At 44.1% G+C, this 22,887-nt stretch overlaps 1 protein-coding gene across 2 annotated transcripts in view; it reads right to left on the reverse strand.

Moving 5' to 3' along the window:
- Window positions 1–9,721: 9,721 nt before the first annotated feature.
- Window positions 9,722–22,887, reverse strand: part of F13B (coagulation factor XIII B chain) — a 28,644-nt gene continuing 15,478 nt past the window's right edge. Inside the window, exons 5-12 of one of the 2 annotated variants that reach the window (XM_019502031.1) lie at window positions 22,673–22,846; window positions 19,533–19,712; window positions 19,099–19,284; window positions 16,291–16,473; window positions 14,762–14,968; window positions 12,894–13,076; window positions 12,088–12,298; window positions 9,722–9,987 (exon numbers count right to left, since the gene is read on the reverse strand). In XM_019502031.1, coding sequence (XP_019357576.1) covers window positions 9,984–9,987; window positions 12,088–12,298; window positions 12,894–13,076; window positions 14,762–14,968; window positions 16,291–16,473; window positions 19,099–19,284; window positions 19,533–19,712; window positions 22,673–22,846 — 1,328 coding nt within the window. In that variant the 3' untranslated portion in view covers window positions 9,722–9,983. The remainder of the gene's footprint in view (window positions 9,988–12,087; window positions 12,299–12,893; window positions 13,077–14,761; window positions 14,969–16,290; window positions 16,474–19,098; window positions 19,285–19,532; window positions 19,713–22,672; window positions 22,847–22,887) is intronic. The other variant, XM_019502032.1, reaches the window with a different exon arrangement.

The raw sequence follows: 22,887 nt of genomic DNA on the forward strand, positions 1-22,887 counted from the left end.
CTGGCTCCTACCCTGGGGGTCTTTAAGAAGAGGCTTGATGCCTACCTGGCTGGAGTTCTTTGAGCCCAGTTTTTCTCCTGCCCAGGCAGGGGGTCGGACTTGAAGATCTACAAGGTCCCTTCTGACCCTACTTCTATGATTCTATGATCATAGGGGGTACACACAGGTGCTTGTGCACGCCCTGAGATCAGCTGTGTACCCCCAGGAAGCACCAACCACAAAATCTCGTGAACATTCCAGGTGCTGGCCAGGCTCTGAGCAGCAGGATCACCACAGCTGCAGCTCCCCAAAGTCCCCAGATAAGGCTGCTGGGGCCAGCACAGTTGCTAGCCCCAGCCTCCCCTACCCCACCCAGGATAACCTGCTGTGAACCAGAGGGCGCATGGTTCAGTTGTTCCCCAGGGACAACTAGCAGTGGCACAAAGCTTGCTGCACCATAAAGGGTTAATCCTTACCTGGTACTGCTCTACCATTCCTATGGGAGCCCAATTCAATACATACTATCAAATAATGCTACAATTTATCAAACAAGGCTACAATTAGTATGCCAAATGCACATCCTATCTAAAACTGAAAGAGAAATAACAGGTGAAGTAAGGTGTGATGATTTATAGAGCTGGAAATACAACTGTTTTCTCCCAAAATAGGATAGTAGCTTGCCTCAAACCTGAAATAAAAGCTCATAGCAAGATGTGCATGTTTTTAAGTAATGTTTATAAATCTCATGTTTCTAAAGCATGGGTCATTTATTATACAGAGGTAATTAAGTCATGTTAGTCTGAAGTCAGGCAGAAAGCAGCTACTTCTCTGATTTAGTTAGGGTATAAGATATAAATCTACATCCAGCCCCCTCTTTCTCTCTGGTCATACAGGCCTCAAGGTCCTATGACTGCCTATAGTAAAGCCTTTTATCTCCTCCTATCTTACACAATCTCCTTCCACCTTGTTGCATCTTTGCCTCCCCCTTCCAGATCAGTTTTTATGTTATCTTCCCATCATTGCTCTGGTCCCCCTTGAAGATTGATGCCCTCTGCCTCAGCTTCTGAAATCTGCTTCACATGCCTTCTCATTGGTTCTCACAATATACCCAGCCCATTTCATTCTCTATGCTCTTATCTTGCTGAAGACATCAGGGGCATTTATACACATACTTTTTCACGCTGCGACATGCCAGGGATACGGTGCATCAGAGCTGACTCGATTAATCGAGGCTGCTCCACACACAAGCTGACATGCATCATGCTGCGTCACTTGCAGTTATATAAGCAATGAAATGCACGTCAACACGGAGCAAAAGGCAGCAGTGCACTTTTGAACCAAAACACCTTTGATGTGTTTTAGTTCAAAAGCGTCCCACTGCCATTTTCTGTGCTCTGATGTGCATTTCACCACTTATACAACTGCATGGGTCAAAGCGCCCAGTGCTGCAGTGCATACATGTGTAAAAATGCCCCAGGTTTTTTGTAAAGATCCATAACCTCTTGGGATCTTCTCCTCCATGCTTTGTTCTCATGTACTGCACCAAATATTTTCCTTAGTATTTTGTTTTGAAACACTTCCAGTATTTTTCCTTTTGCCTTAGTCATCATCTAGGATTCACATCCATATGAAAGGACAGGTTGAACAATTGTAATATAAAGTTGGATTTTAAGGTTTCTTGAGATTTTCCTCGATGCCATTATTTCATCCAGGCTCAAGAGACAATTAGCACCATAAATTCTTACCTTGATTTCTTCAATTGCTTCATTGTCTTCAGTGATTACTATTCCAAAATATTTAAAATGTTTCTACTTTTTCCACGTTGTCATTCTCTATCCTTCTCTTCCCCTGTGGGATTGAGATTTATTTCTGGATGTGATCATGTAGAGTGCACCAATACATTGGTCTGATATCGGATTGGTACCAACATAAAGAAAATTGTCTATATCGAATATTAGCCCAATGAGACCGATAACTTGGCTGATAAATGCCTGTGCTGCACACAGCTGCAGACTAGCATGGAGCAGAACTGGCTGTGTGGAGAGCTGCCTCAAGTTGCTAAGTTGGAAGGGGAGGGGGGAGGGAAGGGGCATGGCAGGGGCAGATCAATGCCCCTGCGGTGAGGGAGGGGGTAGGGCAGGTGCTAGCCAGCCAGGGTGGGGGGTCTGGGACAGAGGAGCAGCTCATGGGCTGGGGACAGCTCCCGCTGCTGCTTGCATCCCGGGAGGGCAGGACAGGGTATGTGCCCCAGATCTGCAAGGCATGGGGCAGGCTGCAGCTGTGGGGTGGAGCTGGAGCCAGCACTGCATCTAGCTGTTTTCTGCAGGGAGTGGACTTGGAGCGGGCTCCGGCAGCACTGGAGGAGGCTGCAGCCACCCCAAATTTCACTGTAGCTTCACTCCCAGCCCTGCGCTGCTTTCTGGCACAGCTCCTTCACTCAAGCTCCAGGAAAACCGCAGCTGCTCTGGGCAGCAGCACAGGGCTGGGAGCAAAGCTATGGCAAAATTTGGGGTGGCTGCAGCCTCCTCCCAGCACTGTTGAAGCCTGCGCTGAGCCCAGCCCCCAGTAAGAAAAGCCCTGTGCAGCACCGCCTCCAGCTCCACCCCACAACCGCAGCCCACCCCATGCCATGCATATGTGGGGGCACATGCCCCCTGCCCTCCTGGGGTGCAAGCAGCAGCAGGAGCTGCCCCCACCTCATGAGGTGCACCTCCGTCCTGCACCCCCTTCAACCTCGGCTGGAGGGCATTGATCTGCCCCCCCTTGCCGCTTCCCTCCTCCCTCCCCTTCCGTTACACCGGACTTACCACCTGAGGGCAGCTGTATCAGATGGGTATTGGCCAATATGCCTCCTTAAATATCAGCTATCAGTATTGGCCCCCAAAAACTCTATCAGTGCACCCCTAGCATTTAGTGTTGCTGATGTTGATAACAAGCCCATTTTCTTTGGTGTTTGACTTTATGATTGCTGCATTCTTTTGTACTATTTCCCTTTCCTCTCCTATTAGGTAGAGATCTTCCGCATACGTAAATACTTGGTGTGGGCACTGGATTTATGACCCAGTTAACTTGTTACAGGTGGACCCAAACCCTCAGATCAACCATGACTTCTCCATTCAATAATAGGCAAATGTTATTGATACACAGTGATAGCAGATAAGAATAATGCAGGCAAGGCAAACAATTCTAATTTCTACCAGTCCTAGGGCTGTCCGAGACAGAAGGTACATCTGGCCAGTATGCGAGCTTCACCCTGTGGTTCTTTCTTTAGTATCGGCAGTCAGCAGCCAAGAGGTCGAAAGCCAAGGCTCACTCCCACCAGTGGGTTGGGTGATACGGACTGCTGGTGTGCCCTCAGGTTCCCCCATCAGGGAACCTTTGCTGCTCTGAAATCCCTTTCTCCCCTCTGATGACTCTTCACTCCTGGGCGTTGATTGTTCTCCCTGTGGTCGTCATACTGTCTGGATTCCGTCCTGGCAGCTTATTCCTTTTTTCCAATAAACCCATCACATGCACACATCTTAATTTGGTCATTTACTGGACCTCCTAATTTGGTCTGTTCACCAAAGCTGGAAATCCCAAGGGCTCTGCAGTCAGGTGCTGTGACCTGGCACCAATGCTGCAGAGTCCCTTATCTCTGGGTACACTCTTCATGTTATTGAAAATTGTTGTACATGTCTTCAATTTCCCAGCCTGTGTGTCTACTGGCTTCAAACACAGTGGGCTTGAAGGAAGGAAACTGTCACAGGCTTTTAGAAACCAATTAACCTTTACCATTCCCCTGGACCATTGTTTTAATGCATATCTAACTTTAACTACAAGCCAATTCCCAAAAGCAAACCTCTAAATATCATTTTCTAGCCATCACCTGATACAGTCTGTTCAGCTGCAGACTCGCTTCTTCAATGCCTCTTATGACCCTTGCAAACATCAAGTTGAAAAGCATCAGTCACAGTGCAACCCCTTGTTTGAGACCACTATTGGTTTCTATCAGGTCTTATAGCATTCTTTTTTTGCTCATATAACTTCTTTATCCTTTAGGGCACATCTTAGTAAGTTATGCCAGTTTTTAGAGAATTCCAAACCCCACCATGATTGCCCATAGTTACTCTCTTCTACTACTATCATAAGCTTTGATGAAGCGACATGCATCTTTCACAATTTCATATTTCTTTTCCAGCATTCTTTTCCAGCAATAATCTTATTGAAAGTACCTAATCATAAATTGATCTCTCTTTTTTGAACCCAAATGGCACAATTTCTTGCAAATTTAAGAGCAATCAGTCTAGTAACAGTTGAAAAAGAATTTTGTACATTGTGCACAACAAAGAGATACCCTGGCAGATTTTACACTCTCTTCAGTCACCCTTCTTGTAAATTGGGCATACAGGTTTCCCTTGCTTTATGCTTGTTCATGTATTCCTGCAAAACAGCACATAACTTGAATTTGCATAAAGGGAACCCACTTTACAATGTAACAAATAAGGATGCATTTTAAGACCTCAGCTGTACTGACCCCTGCGCTGCTCCTGGGGCATCTGCAGCTCCAGAAGCATGGGCATCAGCTGCCCTTAGCAGCAGCTGAGGGTGCTGCTGCCAGGAGGCTTCTTGGCTCACAGCTCTTGGGGCACTGCATTAACAGGGACAGACTAGGCTGGGCTGCAGGAGCTGGTGCTACAGAGTAGCCGGGCTGCAGGACTGTCCCTGAGCCAGGGGCTTCACAGCAGTGCCGCCCTTATGCCGCCTGTAACCTCCCATGCCGTTCACTAGCACGTTTTGCCTGTACTAGTTTTTGGGTGCCGCTGTCCCTTTAATGCTTGACAGCTCACTATTCAGTCATATATCTTGGACAGTCCCCAGGGGTTTTCTTCTGCCATGTCTTTGTTGGAATAGGATGATCTTAAGTCCCGTCTCTCCTGGCTCCCTTCTTCAATCCTTCCATCCAGCTTTCCGCTTCCTCGACACCCCTCCTTATGCCAACCAGATGTTAATTCCAGGCCATGACTATTACTAGTCACAGCACAGGTTAACTTGCTGTCCCCTTTTTAAGTCAGTAAAGTCCACTTTGGATGGTGTACTGTCCAGCTTTAGGCCTTACGTCAGCTGGCCTGCACTTTTACTGGTCTTGGATTACCTTGCTCCCTGATGTGCTTTTGTCTCCTTCTGGTTCGAGTCCACAGCTGCCCATGGATCCTCTTCTCTTTTCCTCAGGTTGGACAAATCCAGGCTCCAGTGCTCCACTTCTGGTAAGTAGTCAGGCCCTCCTGGGCTTAACATATCCCTGGCTGGCCCCTCCTGGGGCTGCCACAATATGCCCTCTAAGGGGTTGCAAACAGCTCCAGGCCACTCTGGGCCCTCAGAAGGACTTGCATCCAGTCCTTCTTCATCCTCATCTGGCAAGCTTTTTATGCCTCCCCCAGGGGGCTGGCTGGCAAATCAGCGTTGGCACCCTGCCATAAAATGGGTCCATGCCAGCACCGTTCTTGGCTCTCCCCTGGCCTGTGGCAGTTTTTTTCCCTTCTTTCTTTAGTGCGGCGTCTCCTTTTTCTTCAGCAGCCCTGTTCTGGCTGCACTTCCGGTCCCTGGTGGTGTCCCTCCAGCCCCATACCTCTCCTCCTTTAGGTAAGTTTTTTTCCATGGCAGCATCCCTGCCACACTACCTCTCACATGTGGTGCTGGAGCTGGGGTGAGCGGAGCCTCATGGATGAGCTGCCCAGGCTCTGAGTGTCCCACCACCTGTCCTGGCTGGGGTCCTACTCACTGCAGTCCCTGTCCCTGCCTGTGCCCAGCTCTCTCCCTCACCAAGGGGGCCTCGATCTGTGCCCCACCCCCAAGCCCTTCCTCCCTTCCTCACAGATTTACCTGCTGGGGTAGGGTGTGCATGCACCCACAATGCACTACACAAAGAAGCTGACTGCAGGCTTCTACCACACCAATCACATAGGAGTGAATTTACCTTGCATATAACAAATTTTTGGTATAAAAAGAGTCATCGCATAAGAGCAAATTTGCACATACAGAACCTGTATAAAGTGAGGGAAACCTGTATTATTGCCTGCTTCCATTTTGGGGTATTCTTTCCTTTCTACAGAACTTTTAAATCATCTTATGAAGATGCTGTTTTAGTGCTTTGAATCCAAATTTCAGGCATTAAGCCGGAAGGCTGTCCATCCTTGGTGCTTTATTATTTCCAAATTTTTTAAAAGATCTGTATCTCCTCTAGCAAAGGCTCTACTACTTTGACTCCAGCAGTTTGATACTCAATAACTCTTCTCTCATTTCGGTACTCTGTGTTTAGAAATTCTTTGAAGTATTTTCAAACCTTCAATATTTCTTGTTGCACTGTCCCGTTTTTGTCATATACCACTTCCAACCTGAGCTGGTATCCTCTACTCAGCCTTCATGTATTATGGCCAGACAGGTATACACAGTGATTATTGTTAGAATTAAAAGAAAACTTTTAGTGCTTTTCTGTACTAAAATTTCACCATAAATAGCAGTAGCACACCTTGTACCACTTCTCCTTGTCCCTGGGGAAACAAATGGCCACACTTGTCGAGATGTAGCCCAAGGGGACACATTGAATACAAATGTAGTTGTCCAATAGTTACTGCAGCACATTTTCTTTAGCCATTTGAAACTAGGGAGAATCTAGAACACTGAATGGGTTACATAGGCTTCCAATACAAGACATGGGGAAAGTCCAGTGCCTTAAGAAGGAATCCAAAAGCAGCCTGTATACTAACTGGGTAGCATCTAGAGCTGAAAAAGTAAAAGATGCTGAACACATGAATGCATAGAAAAGCTTCATTTGAATTAAATTTATTTAAGTTCATGGGGTGATAAAGTTGGACCTCAATTTACACAGTGGTTACTTTCTTGGAAAAAAACGCCATGCAGATAGAAATTGCATAAAGAGATACCAAGGTTCTATGGAAAATAAAGGTTTAGGTTCCAGATTTGGCCAATAACTTGGCCAATAAATACTTGTGCATGCACACAGCTGCAGCACAGCAGACAGGCAGGGAGGAGCAGAGCCTAGCAGCTTGGAGAGCTGCATGCAGCTGGTAAGTCTGGGTGGTGGAAGGAGAGGGGGGAGGGAGCAGGGAGGGAAGGGGCTTAGTGGGGATGGACCTGCAGCTGATCCAGGGACACAGGGAGGGGGGGCAGATCCTGCCGCTGCATGTACCCCAGAAGAGCATGGGGGGCATGTGCCCCCAGACCTGCTTGGGTGGGGTGCGAGTGGGCTGCAGCTGCAGGGTGGAGCCGGGGCTATATTGGGCTTTTCCTGGTTGGGGCTGGGCTTGCGGCAGGTGGTGGTGACACTGGGAGGGGGCTACAACCACCCCAAATTTCACTGTAACCTCCCCCCCATAGCCTCCTTCCAATGTCGCTGCCACCCATCTGGCGCAGCTCCGGCTCTTCCCAGCACATGGGTGAAGGCAGAGCTTGAGCCAGATTTGCAAATGGAGTGGGTGGTGGTGGCACTGGAAGAGTGCTATGGGGGGCTATGGTGAAATTTGGGGGGGCTTGCAACCACTGCCATACCCCTTCCCAGTGCAGCTGCTGTCCACCCCAAGCCCAGAGCCCACCCCACCGAGAAAAGCCCTCAACTGCAGCCCACTTGCCCCACCCCACACCGATGCAGGGGCACATGCCCCCCCATGCCCTCCTGGGGTGCGTGCAGCGGCAGAAGCCACCATGCCATTTCCACACACCCCCAAAATGAGTTGCAACTCTGTCGCACCTACCCCAGCCCTTGCCCAACTCCCTCCATCATCATGGGGGGGCATTGATCTGCCCAACACCCCTTCCCTCCCCTTCCACCACAACACAACACAACACAACACAACACAACACAACACAACACAACACAACAACACACTTACCAGCTGCACTGAAAGCAGCGTGGTGGAGGGCAGTGGGAAGTGACCAGCTGATTCTAGAGACATCTGCGCACCTTGGCAACTGTGGTGCACTGTGTAAGTCCATAATGTGTACAAAAATAAAGGGTCACAATTAACTGACCATGCATTCTTGAAACTGTGCAAAAAAAATACTGTGTAAATCAAAGTCTGAGTGTTTTTATATACCTGGGATGTGTGTGTGTATGTATATATGTGTGTGCGCACACACAGTGCTTTGTTCCAGGTAAGCCTTCACTGGCTGTTTGGATTGTCGACCAGTCGTGTAGGTGAAAGAGAGTGATAGCTTAGGCCAGGTGTGTCAAACATGAGGCCCAGAGCCGAAGCTGGCCTGTGGAACCACTGTATCCAGCCCACTGGACCTTAAGGGAGAAACTAGAAGTTGGGACCTGCAGAAATAGGGGTAGCAGAGCATGCATGGCAAATAGAGCCAGCAGCAGTCGAGCACACAGTGGTGGCAATGACACCCACAATGGTGGCAGCAGCTCCAGCCCCCACCGCATCCCCAGTGTTGGAGCCAGAGGCTCCACCGTGGCAAAGGGCACTTGGTAACAGCAGCTCCGATTCCAGCATGGAGCACATGGCAGAAGCTGGATTTGCCAACATGTACTCTGATGTCATCACCACCACATGGTCTTCTGTCACCGCTGTTGCCATATGCTCCACTGCCACTGCCATATGTTCTGCTGCATTACCACCATGTGGTCTGCTGACACTTGTGTCCCAGACTGGATCCAGCTCACAAGGAGCCCATAGTCTGGATTTGCCCTGGAGCACAAAGTGAATTTGACAACCCTGACTTAATCTTTTGATTGGCGATACCAGTGACTGTAAATCAGGGTGGCACAGAACCATGGAGTACCTTGAGATTCTATCTAAGGTTAGCATTATTAGGTATGCAAACATGCAGCATATTTATGCCACTGCTATTTATCCCTGGGAACCCCCCTACGTGTGTGCTCCAGCATGCATCCAAGTGACTTGGGTGGGGTAAGACAGGCTGGGGCCAGCACCCCCAGCACCCTTAACTGGGGCTCGGAGGCCTCCTGGGGCAGCAGTGGCACCGAGCCAGCCCGTGGAACCTGGCCAGCAGCCAGTGTGGCTCTGGCTGTCCAGACTGCTTTGCTGGTGGTGCACATTGCTGCCACATGTGCCATAGTGTTTTTTAGCAGTGGGGGAATTTTTTTTGACACCAGGATCTGCAAATTAGTATAGAGAACAGGTGCACATGCACCACATGCAGTTTGTGGTGCATAAAGCTGCTTTGAGGCACTGCAGACCACATGTGCACACTTGTCTGTATGCACCCAGAGACTTCAAGTAGGAATTCAGTGTTAAAACCATTCTGACCCATTGTGGTCTTTCAGAGTTCTTTACAACAAAAAAATGACAGTATTGTTTTTCTGTAGTAAAAAAATTGAGCAAAAACTGAGAACTGACATTAGAGGTGCACTAAGTCTACTGCGGGTGTCTTGAGTCTAAAAAAGTTGAAAACCATTGAACTATACTTTCATTTCTACATACAGCACTCAAAAGTGTCTGATCAGAATTGAAGCAACACTGCTTAGTGAAGAGAACATTTATGCCAAAAATATATAAGACACTATTGCCAATGGCCGGCTGTTTGGAAGGATAAGAATACATCAAAGATGTCAGACTTTCTTAGAAGATTTCTTAGTTTTAATATATTTAATTGATTTGGGGACAAAAGTTCTGAGTCTCTTACTATTTAAGTGATAAGCTGCAACAGCTACCCCAAGTTCTTCAGGCCCTGAACCTGGGCACTCCAAAGGTTAAACGTTTCATAACAGGAAAGATTTGGGCTGTGCATTTTATTAGCAATGGTTTTAGGACTATTGAATGTAGTTAGAATTATAAAGTTTTCTATGCAACTTTTTATTCAAGATAAAGAAAGAGAACATGCAGTGCAATATGTATTTTCTTAAGTTTTCTTGTGGGACCATGAAGTCAAATGCTATTTAATTAACCAAAGTTCAGTATCATCTTAGCTTCAAAATAAAATACAGTTTCTTTCTATATTTTCTTTCACGTCCTTGGAAGTCATTTACTGCTATTTTCTTACCTATGAAAGCAAATACAACAGTTGTTATACTTTACAATCACATAAATTATTTTTATCTTTCTATCTCAGTTCTACAGGAGGTGGAAAGAACAGTATCAACAATACCAAAACCCATATGCATCAAAATGAAATGATGGATGACACAGTTCTTGTTTGTTTAGTTTTAAAATTAAAGGATGCTATCATTATGTATGGTTTAAATTTACTCCATTACTATTTATTAGGAATGATTTTACCATGAACTCTAGGTGATTTAGCCTGGAAATAAAACAGTTACCTACATTAATTGCTCCATTGCGAGTGAAAAATGCTTCAGAAAAGTAAAATTTTGAAATATACTGGTAGCAAACAGTAATATGCAACAGTCATAGCAGGGCAGCACCATGAACAGGAACACCGACCTCCCTCTGTTACTAACATATAATATTTATACCTAGTGTATACAGTTCAAATGAGATACCCCTAGCAGTTTTACAATAAGGTCTGGCCTGATTGGCCCAAGTGTTTAGTGTTACAGCACGGTGTGGCGACTCAGGGAAAATGGATATGGATTGTAAATTGGTTCTCTCATTGCCTATGCTGGGAGTACTGCAGAAGCAATACATGAGATGCAGACAGAAGTGACATTTGTCAGATGATCAGCCCCTTGAAAATGATTCTTCCAGTAAAACATGGGTTTGGGGGGTTTTTTGGTTGGGGAGGATGTTTGTTTTTTTAATGTCTGCAAACAGGCACAGAGATTTAACATGTAAAACCAAAATGGCCATGGCTCATGGGTGCTGAGCACCTGCTAATTTGTTTGGTGGATGCTTAAGCCCCAGAGCACCCACAGAGTTGATGTCTATGAATGAAGCTGCTCCTAAGTAGAGCAACTTCAATAATTTCTGTCTGGTCTGGATGCAAGAACTTCCCAGCTCAGCTGCTGTCTCTGGATGGAAGGGGGACAAGGCAGGGGAGGAAGATCACCTGGAGTGGGGGTGGATTGGAGCCCCTCACCTTGGAGGTGGGGGGCTTCAATCTATCTATGCCCCCCCCACTCCAGTGGGGCTGAAAAACCCCAGAAGACCTCTCTCCTTTGCCTTCTCCCCCCTCCCATCCAGAGAAAACAACAGAGCTCAGAGCGGGGGCAGAGCCAGGGGGAAGAGATGCAGGGAAAAATGCTGCCTCTCTCTCCAGATCTGCTTCAATCCTTCACCCTCCTGGATCCAACAGCTAATGTCTGTTGGATTGGGAGGATCAGTCTAACTCATGGTGATTTCTATGAATCACCATGAGTTAGAACCAGGACCTGCACTTCTGTATGCACCCATTAAGTCCCAGAAAATACAGGCTGATGTGGTAACACACATCACTTTGCTTTTTGTGTTCATGTTACAGTAGAAGGAGAGCATGCCTGTTGCTGTGCTGTGCTTGCAGGAAGGCCTTCTACTGCAGGCTCCCTAAGGAAGTGGGAACTCTATGTTTCTAAAGAGGACTGTTCTGCATAAGTAAAGAAAGTCCACGGCAAAGAAAAAGCGGGTTAACTGATGGACAAAAATAAAGAACCATCCATGCAAAGGTCAATTAGTTAATGGCAAAACATTTGTGGCAGAATCAGCAAAGTATCCAAATACAGACTAGAAAAAAATAGTCATTTGAAGATGACTATTACTGATATCAGATATTCCCAAATTAGTTCTACCCAGGACTTATTGTCACAGCCCCAATTCCACAAAAGGCTTTGAAGTACTTCTGGTCAAAAATGGTAGCTGATTCCTCCAACTGGAGTCAGACAGTGGGTTGTTTTATAGGGCAAGGGTTGTTCTGTGTCAAGTAAGTTCACACACAAAGAGCCATTGAAGTATTACATATTCCACTGAAGTATTGATATTCCATACTCCATTCCTTTCCAACTTCAAAGTGAGGACCAACCATAAGTTACATAAGTCAGAGAAGCCACGTGTGAAATACATTTCTAGTATATTAGCTACATAAAAGTATATTCAAGTGACATTTTGTGTCTAGGTTAACAATCCTGAAAATAGTGGTAGGAAAGTCGAGTTATTAAAATATTATATAAAAAGTGCATGCACATATATTTCAGACGAAATATTGCCTTGCCTTTCTATTTCAATACACCTTGGATATGCCAGTTGTCCTCTGTTACACTGTACTCTAAAATCAGACATTGAAGTTGATGGTGCTTGTAAATGGTTCTCTTTACAATGAAATTCAACATACTCCCCATGAATATAATGAAGTCTGTTGTCAAAACTCCATCTCAGTATTAAGTTATTTTTATCCATTATATTGTGTGATAAAGTACATGGCTCTTTGGAAGGAGGAAGAAAAAAACAAACAAACAAAAAATCACAGTTAATCTCCTCTATAATCTAATATACAAATAAATAATTTAAGGATGCATGTATCTGACTACAACTTGTATATAAAATGTGGGAAGAAAACGCCCCCGGTCCTTAGCCTGCTTTCCCCTACTATTTTAGACAGTAAGGGCCAGATTCTATTCAACCTATTAGGAGTCTAATGCAACTAATGGGTTGCATGCACTTTTCTAACACTGTCATTTTGCCCTTACAACTGTCTTACAAAAAGCAACAAGGAGGATCCACCCACCTTTTACATTAACAGCTTTTTCAGGAAGGGTCAAACAGAATTTGGCTCTAAACTATAGTATGTTTGGTTATTATAAGAATACCTCCAATTCATGCAGAAACAGAAAATCAGGACACAACCTTTTGTAAGCTTGTCCATACAGCTTTCTGAGTTACCCAAAACTGCTCTAGTGAAGAACTTTTAATTTGATTATCTATAACTATAAAATTAATGTTACAACTTTGATACATGATGCTGAATCAAAATTTTTTACTTTGCTGCTCTTATATATAGTAAATGTATGTCAGGTTTACCAAAACAAATCGGTGGAGTAGTCCATTGTCCCTCAGAACAGTAGATTCTCTTAGACCCATTCAAGAAATGAAAACTAGAGCAATTGTATTCAACTGAAGAACCACTGTCATACTCGGTCAATGGTGAGTCAACAAAACCTCCATTCTTAATTATAGGTGGAAAGCCACATTTCTCTTTGGGTTCTGCGCAATAAACAATATGAATAGACATTTAATGCGAGAAATATCACAATACAGTTTTAAAATGACTATATGGGCCCCGCTACAATTTCAAATTAAAGCTGGATAGAAACCAGCTATAGAGTTGTTGCACATTTTCCAAGTACTAACTTTAGAGCTGGTTGGCTCTACTTATAGCTGAATGGTCATTTGTACTGTGATAAATGTGGCAGGCCAGTAGTGGGCGCCCTTGTGCTGAGCCACCCGCCTCACTGTGTGCAACCAAAAACCAAGCTTCGAGTGCCTCCCCTGGGGCTCCTATGTCTGGCTGACCCCATTCCTGGAGCACATCCACAAGCCTGGGGTAACCACTGCCACCACTTGAACTCTGGTCTCTGCTAGGCTCTGTGCTGCTCAGGGTACACAGACCCAGGGGTTGCTTAGCAGGATATATCTGGGTGCATCTTATGGCCTGAAGCATAGAAAGTAGTCCCCCTTAGTCAGCTGAGCAAAGGGAGCAAAAAAGGCTTTCCCAATCCCTCTCAAACATTTACTTCTAGGCTTGCTATGATAGATAGCTTTTTATTGATTGAAGAGGGAAGGCATAGGGATGGAATACAAAACAAGAAGAATTTTGAAAGAAAACATCCTTGAGCAAAACAGTATAAGGGGCTTGTTGGCTTTTTTAGTCTAGAACACTTAGGTCTAAGTTACCGGCTAAAAGTCAGATAAATTACTCACAGGAACTTCCAGAGGATTCTTTAGGTACTCAGCTTGATTTAGTAACCAGAAGATGTCTCCTCCTCCCAAGACAGAGGGATCCTTTTTATAAGCTTTCTGACCTCACCCCCTGGACCCAACCAACATCAGCTTTTTTCTGAGCATCACTGATGCGATCAGTGATTTGAAAGACGTCAGCCCTCACCTTATGGAGGGACCGCTGCCTTAGGACTGCCCTCCCAGGCCAAAGGCAGAAAGTTTAACAATAGACCTGACCACATGGAGAGAGAATTTCCCCCACCCTAGGGGATTCCCTAGGCAACCAAGTGGTTGCCTAGCAACTGGGTTGATCGACACATGGGCCCAGAGAGAGTAAAAGGAGGAAAATAGACAACCCAATAAGAGTGGAGCTGGGATAGAGTTCTTTCACAATAATTATTTTGCATGTATGCCTGATCAAAATTTATCATGCGATTAACCAGTTACTGGTGTGACAAATTACTTTGCACTTGTAGCTGGTCTTACTGTCAGTTTAAATTTATTTTATGACTAACTAGTTAATTGCATGATACATGTAACACATAGCCAGGGCTTATAAAATGATTATCATTATACCACATTTCATTCAAATACTATGCATCTCTATTACTTCTCTTACCAAGCTCACTGTGAGGTTATCAATCTCAGAGAGCTGAATTTGACCATCTATTTGGCTGTAAAAAGTTCTTATTATATATGCACTTAAATTTTGAGCTCCATGCCTTCTGCTATCCCTTTTGCTGCACCAGCCACCCAGGACAAGATGCATCAGGGTTTTTTTCTAAGCCCAGTTTTAAAATGTACTTTTGCTATTGAGAAGAAAATTGCACCCTAAATTTCTATTGTTATAGAATAGCCGAGTCCATACACCTACCTGCTGAAGAAAAGTTTTCCATTTTAATATGTTAGAAATAGACAAACTAACAACCAAAAAAAAGCTATTATTTTACCTTCCATGATACATATTGGATAGTTTATTTTTCCACGATTACAATGAGCTGTTAGTGGAGATGTTCCGGTAGATTGTGACAACTCATACCCCTGTTTACATAAAAACTCTATGATGTCCCCATGTAGGAAAATTAATTCTCCTTCCAGTCCCCATTTCAGCAATATGTTGTTATTGTTCAAGACATGTTCATTAATAGTGCACGGTTCTGGAAGATAAACATTCATATTGACACAGATATTTTGCCATGGATTTCTGAACTCTAACGTTTACAGAGTTCTGCAACAGTCTATAACACAATGATTCTAAAATCTCAGTGGAAACTTAGGTGAAAATAACCATTTCTTTATATGTTTACTCACCTAGGCAGTATAGTACCACAGATCGCAATAAGTAATATTGATCAGAAACTTAATGAATCAAAGTGATGCTACTGCAAAATCACCTGTAAGACTCATTCTGGGATGCGTTATTAGGAATGCCTTATATAGGACTGGTAATAACTGCACTGGAACTGGAACTGATGAAATGTCAATTGGAGTATAGGATCCAGTTTTCAAGAAAGCCCCCAAGAGTGTGATGGGCCAACAGTCTAACATCCACAGGAAATCAACAAGAATGATAAATTTACAAAAGCGTGATCTTGGAGGAAAGTTGAAGGAATCAGGTTCGTTTATTCTATTGAGAAAAAGACTGAGGGTAGGGGGGAGGGCGGGATGCAAAAAAACAGTCTTCCAATATATAAAAGATTATTTAAAAAGATAGTGATAAAACCATCTCTATTTCCAATGAGAACTAGGAAATGTAGGCTTAATTTGTAGCAAAGAAAATTTAAGTTAGATATTTGGAAAAGAAATAATTTAGGGATAGCTAAACAGTAGAGCAGGCTACTTCAGCTGGCTATGGAAACTCCCTTATTGCAGGTTTTAAAGAACACATTAGAAAAAAAAAACTATGGGCTAAGTACAGACAATCAAAAAAGCCTGAGGCTGAATCGATTCAATCTTCACAGGATAGTCTAAGATGCGTAGATTGAACCTATAAGGAAGTGAACAGACATTCACTTCTGATTCTGGAAATGCAGCCACATGCCTGCAGTGGCCCAGGTTAGAAACCGGAGGTGCTATACCTCACCTCCCTGCTTGGGCCACGGCTAGCCTTTACCCTGAAAAGGGGTGGGGGGGGGCAAAACTTCCTGGGATCACAGTTAACTTGAATCTGGAGGATATCTGGGACAGAAGTTCAATACATTAATTTAACCTAAATCAGTTAAACCTGATACTACAGCATCCAGGTTTATCTTAAACTGGTTTTGGCCATTTTGAAAAGTTTATGTGCATTGAATTTATATTGTGTTACACATTTGAACAGGTTTCCAGTCACTTTCATTGGCTTGTGTGTAATTTCTGTCCCTGGCCATGTTGCCAATAGTCAAATTATATTTGGTCTAGCTTCTGTGTAGACAGAGAAACTGGATTTTGTGTGTTACTTTCAGCACTCTATATTATATAACTTTTCTACTAGACTTACCTAAGCAAGCTGGCTGAGGTGTCCAGTTTCCCTCGACACAGTGTATAGTTTCAAAGCCCTCCAGGACATGGTAACGTTGACATCTATATTGCACTGAGGAACCTGTCGTATACTTTGTCAATAATGGCCCAACAACAGCACCATTTTGAATTAGAGGTGGGGAGGTACAGTTTTCCTGCATTTCTAAGGAAAGAATCATGGATTAAAAAGGAAATCATTGTGTGTAATATAGATCAATAGAATCTACACACATGCAGAGTTAGATTTAGTATACAGAACAATATAGACACAAGCATCAAATGGATAGTAACAGAATAAATGCAACTAAATTTCCAAGGAAGTGAAACCTACAGAAGTAATACAAATTTAAGGTCACAATCTCTTTAAACCTATTCTAAGAACTTAGTTACACATTCTGTCATAAGAATGAGTTACAAAAAGAAATGGAGCCTTACGTGTGTACATGCCATTCAGACTTCTTGCCACACTCATCCTTCCTAGATCTTGTCTGCAGATTCATAGATGGGTTAGGGGTTGGAAGGGACCTTGCAGATTACTGGGTCCAGCTCCCCCCACTCTAGGCAGGAAGACAACTGGGGTTGACTCCAGTGAGGTGACTGTCCAGTCTCCTCTTGAAAATCTCCAGGGTAGGTGAATGCAACACCTCTGGAGGGAGTTTATTCCAGTCTGGATACTCTAATGGTGAAGGAGTTTTTCTTGGTATTCAGCCTGAAGCAGCAGCCCAGTTCCATCCGGGAGCTTGTATCCATTGGTCCTGGTCTTCCCCGGAGGTTGTTGACCAAGCTCCTGGTGCACTCCTCTGATATAGCGGTAAGCCGCTATCAAGTTCCCTCTCAACCTTCTCTTTTTTAGGCTAGAGGCCCAGGTCCCTCAGCCTTTCCTCGTATGGCTTGTCTTGCAAGTCCCTGATCATATGGATGGTTCTTTTCTGGATCCGCTCAAGTTTTTCCACGTCCTTATTGAAGTGCAGTGCCCAGAACTGAATGCAGTACTCCAACCAGTCTCACCAGTGCTGAGTACACCGGGAGCATCACTTCCCTAGTTTTACACGAGATGCATCTATTGATGCATGACAGCATGTTGTTTGCCCTGCTGACCACCACCTTACACTGATGGCTCATATTCATGCGATGGTCAATCATTACACCTAGGTCCCTGTTGGCTGTGGTGCAAATCAAGCCATCACCACTGATCTTGTATGCATGTTAAGGGTTGTTTGCCCCCAGATGGAGCATCTTATACTTGGAAGTGTAAAACTTCATCTGGTTCCGGTCTGCCCAACTTTTGAGCCTGTCCAGGACCACACTGCCCCATAACTTGGTGTCATCCATGAACTTGGCCAGTGAGCTTTTCACTCCCCCATCCAAATCATTGAAAAAGATATTGAAAAGCACCGGTCCAAGCAGGGACCCCTGGGGGACACCACTGGCCACTTCGCGCCAGGATGACACAGATGCATTTGTGAGAACTCTCTGGGTCCTACGCTGTAGCCAGTTTCCCACCCACTGAACCATCAAGCAGCTGAGCCCACAATCTTCCAGTCTTCACAAGAATATCATAAGATCAATAGCCTTTTGGAAGTCTAGGTATATAATGTCTACCACGTCTCCCATGTCCCCCGACTCTGGTTTTGGGTCATATTCTCCCTGACTGCGGTTTTGGGTTATGTTGATGTAGATTGAATGTTTGTTTGAGAATGGACTGTCTTTACTTGTTTTCTGAAGTGTCTAACATGTTTCTGGGTGCTCAAAACAAACGAAAAAGGGACCTCACAGAAGCCATCAAAAAAACCAAAAGAACAACTAACAATGTTCCTGAATATTAATTTTTCAGCAATACTGTGAACAGTTATAAGTGCTAACATCCAGCAACTAACAGGCATTTAAGTGAAAATATAGTGTATAATTGTAATACAATAAAATCCATAGTGTAATAGTTCTGTATGAACTGTGTTTATATTGTAATAATGTTGTATGCCTCAGTTTCTCCAGCTAGCTTGTACACAGGGAAAGAAGGGTAAATAGAGTCCCTGCTAAGACAAAACAAGATGGACATCCAGCAGTGAAAGAACTGAATAGCATTGTTGATACTTCAGGTGGACTTGGTAACTCGGATGAGTTGGAGGAGATGGAGATGAGCATCATGACAGACGGAGTAGTACCAGAAGAGTGTTGGCTGTAAACTAAAGAAAGTCTAAAGCAATGAAAGAGACAGGCACCTTTGGGGCACTTTGAGGCTGTACAGATTGGACAGAGAATAGTTGAGATACATTTGGGGTGCTCTGGGCTATACAGGGTGGACAGCAGACAGATGGACTTACTTAATCCTTTGGAGGAGGAAAAGCCATCTTCCTTGATAGCTCTTGCCTCGTTACCTCTTTGTTGAAGAGAAACTATCTATCCATTTCACTGCTTGGAACCTGGGGGATATTCTTTTCTCCTTTTAACAAATAAAGTCCCTCTGTCAAGAGATGAATTAGAAGGAAGTCCAATGAGGCAGGACCACACATCACCAGATATATTCAGGGGCAGGGCCTCAGTCAAAGGGAGTTGCTGACTCTCTCAAGAAGTGTTGCCTAGGCTGGCTCCAGGTGGCACTCAAGAGACCAAATGAGGCCAGAGGTCCCAAGCATGTGCTTCTCTGGGGGACACGATGTCAATAATACATTTTGTCAGAGGCTGATAAAAAAGGTCCCTAAATCTATCCACCCAGGCTTTTATATCAGCATCCACCCTTGTAGTATTTGAGCATCTCCCAGAAATGAGGATTTACAAGCAGATCACTTACTGATACATTCAGGAGGTGATGTCCATTTTCCCATTTCACAAATTATTTCTTTTAACCCGTTTATACGGTAGCCAGGGTCACATCTGTACCTAACTGTGTCTCCACTATAATACGTCTTGTCCTCAGTTATGGCTGTACCCTTCTCAACAGAAGGTGGCTGGTCACATGCTGCTTCTTCTTGGATTCCTAAAACCACAGTAGAAACGTTTGAACCATCTCCATCAATCATTCATACTTGCAAACTATTTCCTCTCCCCATCACCTTCCCCAAAATTAACAATAATACCCAGCCATCATATTGTACTTCTCCATAGATCCCAAAGCACTTCACAGAAGAGGTAAGTATTCTCATCAGGGAAACAAAGAGCAGAGGTGAAAATTAAGGCATGCTTTAACAAGTCTAATTCAGACCCAGACTTTGTAAAGCTACTGACCAATGCAAACTGGGGGTAACAACCATTTTCCATTCTGACACTGGATTTCTTCTGATCCATTCATTTTAAAGTTAAGCTGACACTGCAAACGAACTCTGTCTCCATTATGATATGTTCTTAAATCTGAGAGTACAATGGCATGAGGAGGTTTAGGTGGAGGAGGACATTTAGTTCTTCTGTCTAGAAAGAAAACAAGCATTTATTTGGGCAGGTAGCAGAAGCTTTAATCAGATTACCTTTATCAAGGAAGTAAACTGGTTTCTTAAGCAGAAGTGTACACAAAAGTACTTTCATTTCAGTGCCTGAACCAAAAGAAAACCACACGCACTACTCAAAATATATTTCAGAGTAAATTTTCCCTTTTCTTGCAAAAATGAAAATAAGAAAAACCTTTAGAGCCATTTTCTCTTTCAGTTGACTTTAAAAAAAAATATTTAATGATGTCATTTGTAAATATGAAAGAGTTAAGAAGTTCAATAGATCTGTCTGTTTAAATGAACGTATTTTATTCAATAGTGCACAAAAAGGAATTATTATTATATTAATGTTTCTCTTGGGAAATGTACTCTTTATGACAACTTATTACAAAAATTACCCCCCAAAATTATGCATGTTTGGCTTAAAATTAATAAAAAAATAACAATATAGAGCTCTCAACTGTGACAGCCATCCCCCCCCCCCATCCTCAGTCTACCCTTTTGAAAATACATGGATGGTTCAATCATAGAATTGTACGTCATGGGACAATATGAAACACCAAGAGGTTCAAGACTTATTTCTCAAAAGGGAAAGCAGCCCAGACAAGATAAGAACTCCTAATAATTGAAGTATGTTAGAAGCGTAACAAGTGCTTAGTTAGCACCAACATACATTTGGGCAACCTACTGCTATACACCCTACCTGCCAGTAACAATGACTGAAAACCAAGTCTTTGATTTGCCAGAAATTTCATTTTTTGAAATTTGATTTTAGTTTAACTAAACAAAAGTAATTTTTTTTTAAAAAAGCCCTGAACTGAAACTTTCCTAGATTCTGGGTACGTCTACACATGCCACTGTGGCAATGTTGTTACTGCGCCATAACTTAGTACTTCCTTTTGGAACAGCTTGTACTGCGCCATACACACAGCACATGGTTATTTTTAGCAGCTACTTAGCAACACACTATACTGGGGGGAGCACGTCACTATGGCAAAGTAGTGGCTGGTGGTGTGTAGACACTCATGGATGCTATGTTGCCATAGCACACTTCTTTGGTGATGTAGCGTTACATGAGGTTCACAACTAATAGCTGTGACAGGGCAAGCACCGGCCTGCCCCCCCCAGTCTACAGGTCAGCTGCCTGCCTCACTCTCCTGCCACACCTTGATGTAATAATTAGGCAGAAGCCTGCCCATTCTTGCCCCAATGCCATCTGCGAGGCTTGGGCTACAGTGTAGGGGAGGAACAGAGCTGCAGATAGCGCCCCCTGGCATCCAGGTGACAATGCTCCCAGCCTACAGCTGGACCAAGCTTAGCCCTTGTTGTCAGGCCTCAGACACACACACACATTCATACTGCCCTCCTCTCACTAGGGCCTTTCATGCTCCACCCCATCTTACAGGGTATCTTTCACACATCTACAATTTGTACCGCCTTGCATCCTCTCGGAGGCGGTCCCTTCGGCCATAGGTTTTATCTGGCAGACGTACTATCTTTTGGGCCTCTCCCATGACCCTCACCAGGGTAGTGGCCAGCCAGTTACTCAACCAGAGCCAAGTTTGCCTTGGCCCCTTCCGGGGCAACTCTATACAGACACACACACGTCAGGTTCCCAGCCCTCTGGTTTCCCTCTCATTGGCACTCCATATCACGTTCCCTCACTGGGGCCTACCCTCACTGGGGCTTCACATCTTCTATTCCCCTCCCTGGTGGGGGCTCAGGTGGCCATAGCCATGCCTGGCCCCAACTGCTACCGACAATCATGTGGGAGTTAGGGATTATTGAGATGCCTCGACCCGCCTTCCACTGGGGTGGTAACTGGTCTAGCACTTTTCTGGAAGTTCCCGTGCCACTGGAAGCCCCACCAGGCCACCCACTCCTGGCAGGGGACAGTTTTAGGTCATGCCCAGGAACAAGAGCTTCCTGCTCCTACCTAGAGATGTTCCATTCAGCAGTTCAGCCAGGCAATATTTCTGCCTGACCTGCCAGCAACAATCTGCTCTGTTTATATAGGTAGCCAGTATCTCAAAATGGCTGCCACAATCAAGCACCTGCCGACTGTTTGGCTCAGCCGTTAAAGTAGCAGGCACCATCAGTGTCCTGCCACTAGCTGCAAATGAAATATGTACGAGAAATAATGGTAGCAGAACCTGAAGAGTTCTAGACAACATACTCTATTTCAGCTTTCATGAAGAATCTAGCTCATTGTAGTCAGACTAGTGCCAGTATACCATATTTTCTTGCAAACAACACATACCTTTTTCCTTAAAAGCCAACTGCTGGAAATTGGAATGCACATCATATGCTAGAAGTATGGCAAGTAAAATCTGCAGTGATCCACAAAGTGCAGAACAATGGTTTGGCTCCCTAGCTGCTCCTGCTCAGGTACTTAAAAGGGAAGATTTTTTTTTCTTCATCCTGCCTTTCTAAAACATGGTGAATACTACATCCAGGGGGTTTGTTTATGAAATATGGTATTTATACCATGTTTGTGGGATGATGGTGCTATATCAGTGTCACTGAGCCGGATCAGGGAGTTCCCAATATGTGAATATTTTAACTTGTTCCCTGTTTATGCTAGTCTGGAAAAGGATTAGAACAAAATAGCTCTTCATCCCTAACAGCACTGCTTATAAAAAAAATGCCCATGCCTTCCTGAATAGTGTACTCAAAAGCAAACAACCCACTTTCATCACATTTTGACCAATCCATTCTTCTTTGCAAAAGTTTACACAGAGATTAAATGTAATTTTTTTTTGTAGTTCGTCTTGTTAAGAATCTAGTGCACTAGATGGATTCAAGCTAACAAATGTTTCATTCTTACCTGGGAATCTATCCATATCTTGGGCCTTATTGTTAGATAGTAAGCCCTTGGGACAGGGACCAATGGGCACCAGAGTCTAGGACTAGGTCTCATAAACATAACAATAATGGAGTTACCTTCACATAATGGAGGCTCTGGATACCATCCAAAAGAATAACATTGAATTAAATCAGATCCACTGAATGAATAGCTTTCCCGACAGAAAAACTGGACCACATCTCCTTCTTCATAGGTTTTTTTCACAGGATAGAAACGTCCATGTTCCATCACACTTAAAGAGCATGTTAACTCTAGACAGAAAGAGAGAAAAATAGAACATACACTGGAAAAA

The sequence above is a fragment of the Gavialis gangeticus genome, unplaced genomic scaffold (genome assembly GCF_001723915.1).
Source record: "Gavialis gangeticus isolate Ggan-Ray unplaced genomic scaffold, GavGan_comp1, whole genome shotgun sequence".
Classification (NCBI taxonomy): domain Eukaryota; kingdom Metazoa; phylum Chordata; order Crocodylia; family Gavialidae; genus Gavialis; species Gavialis gangeticus.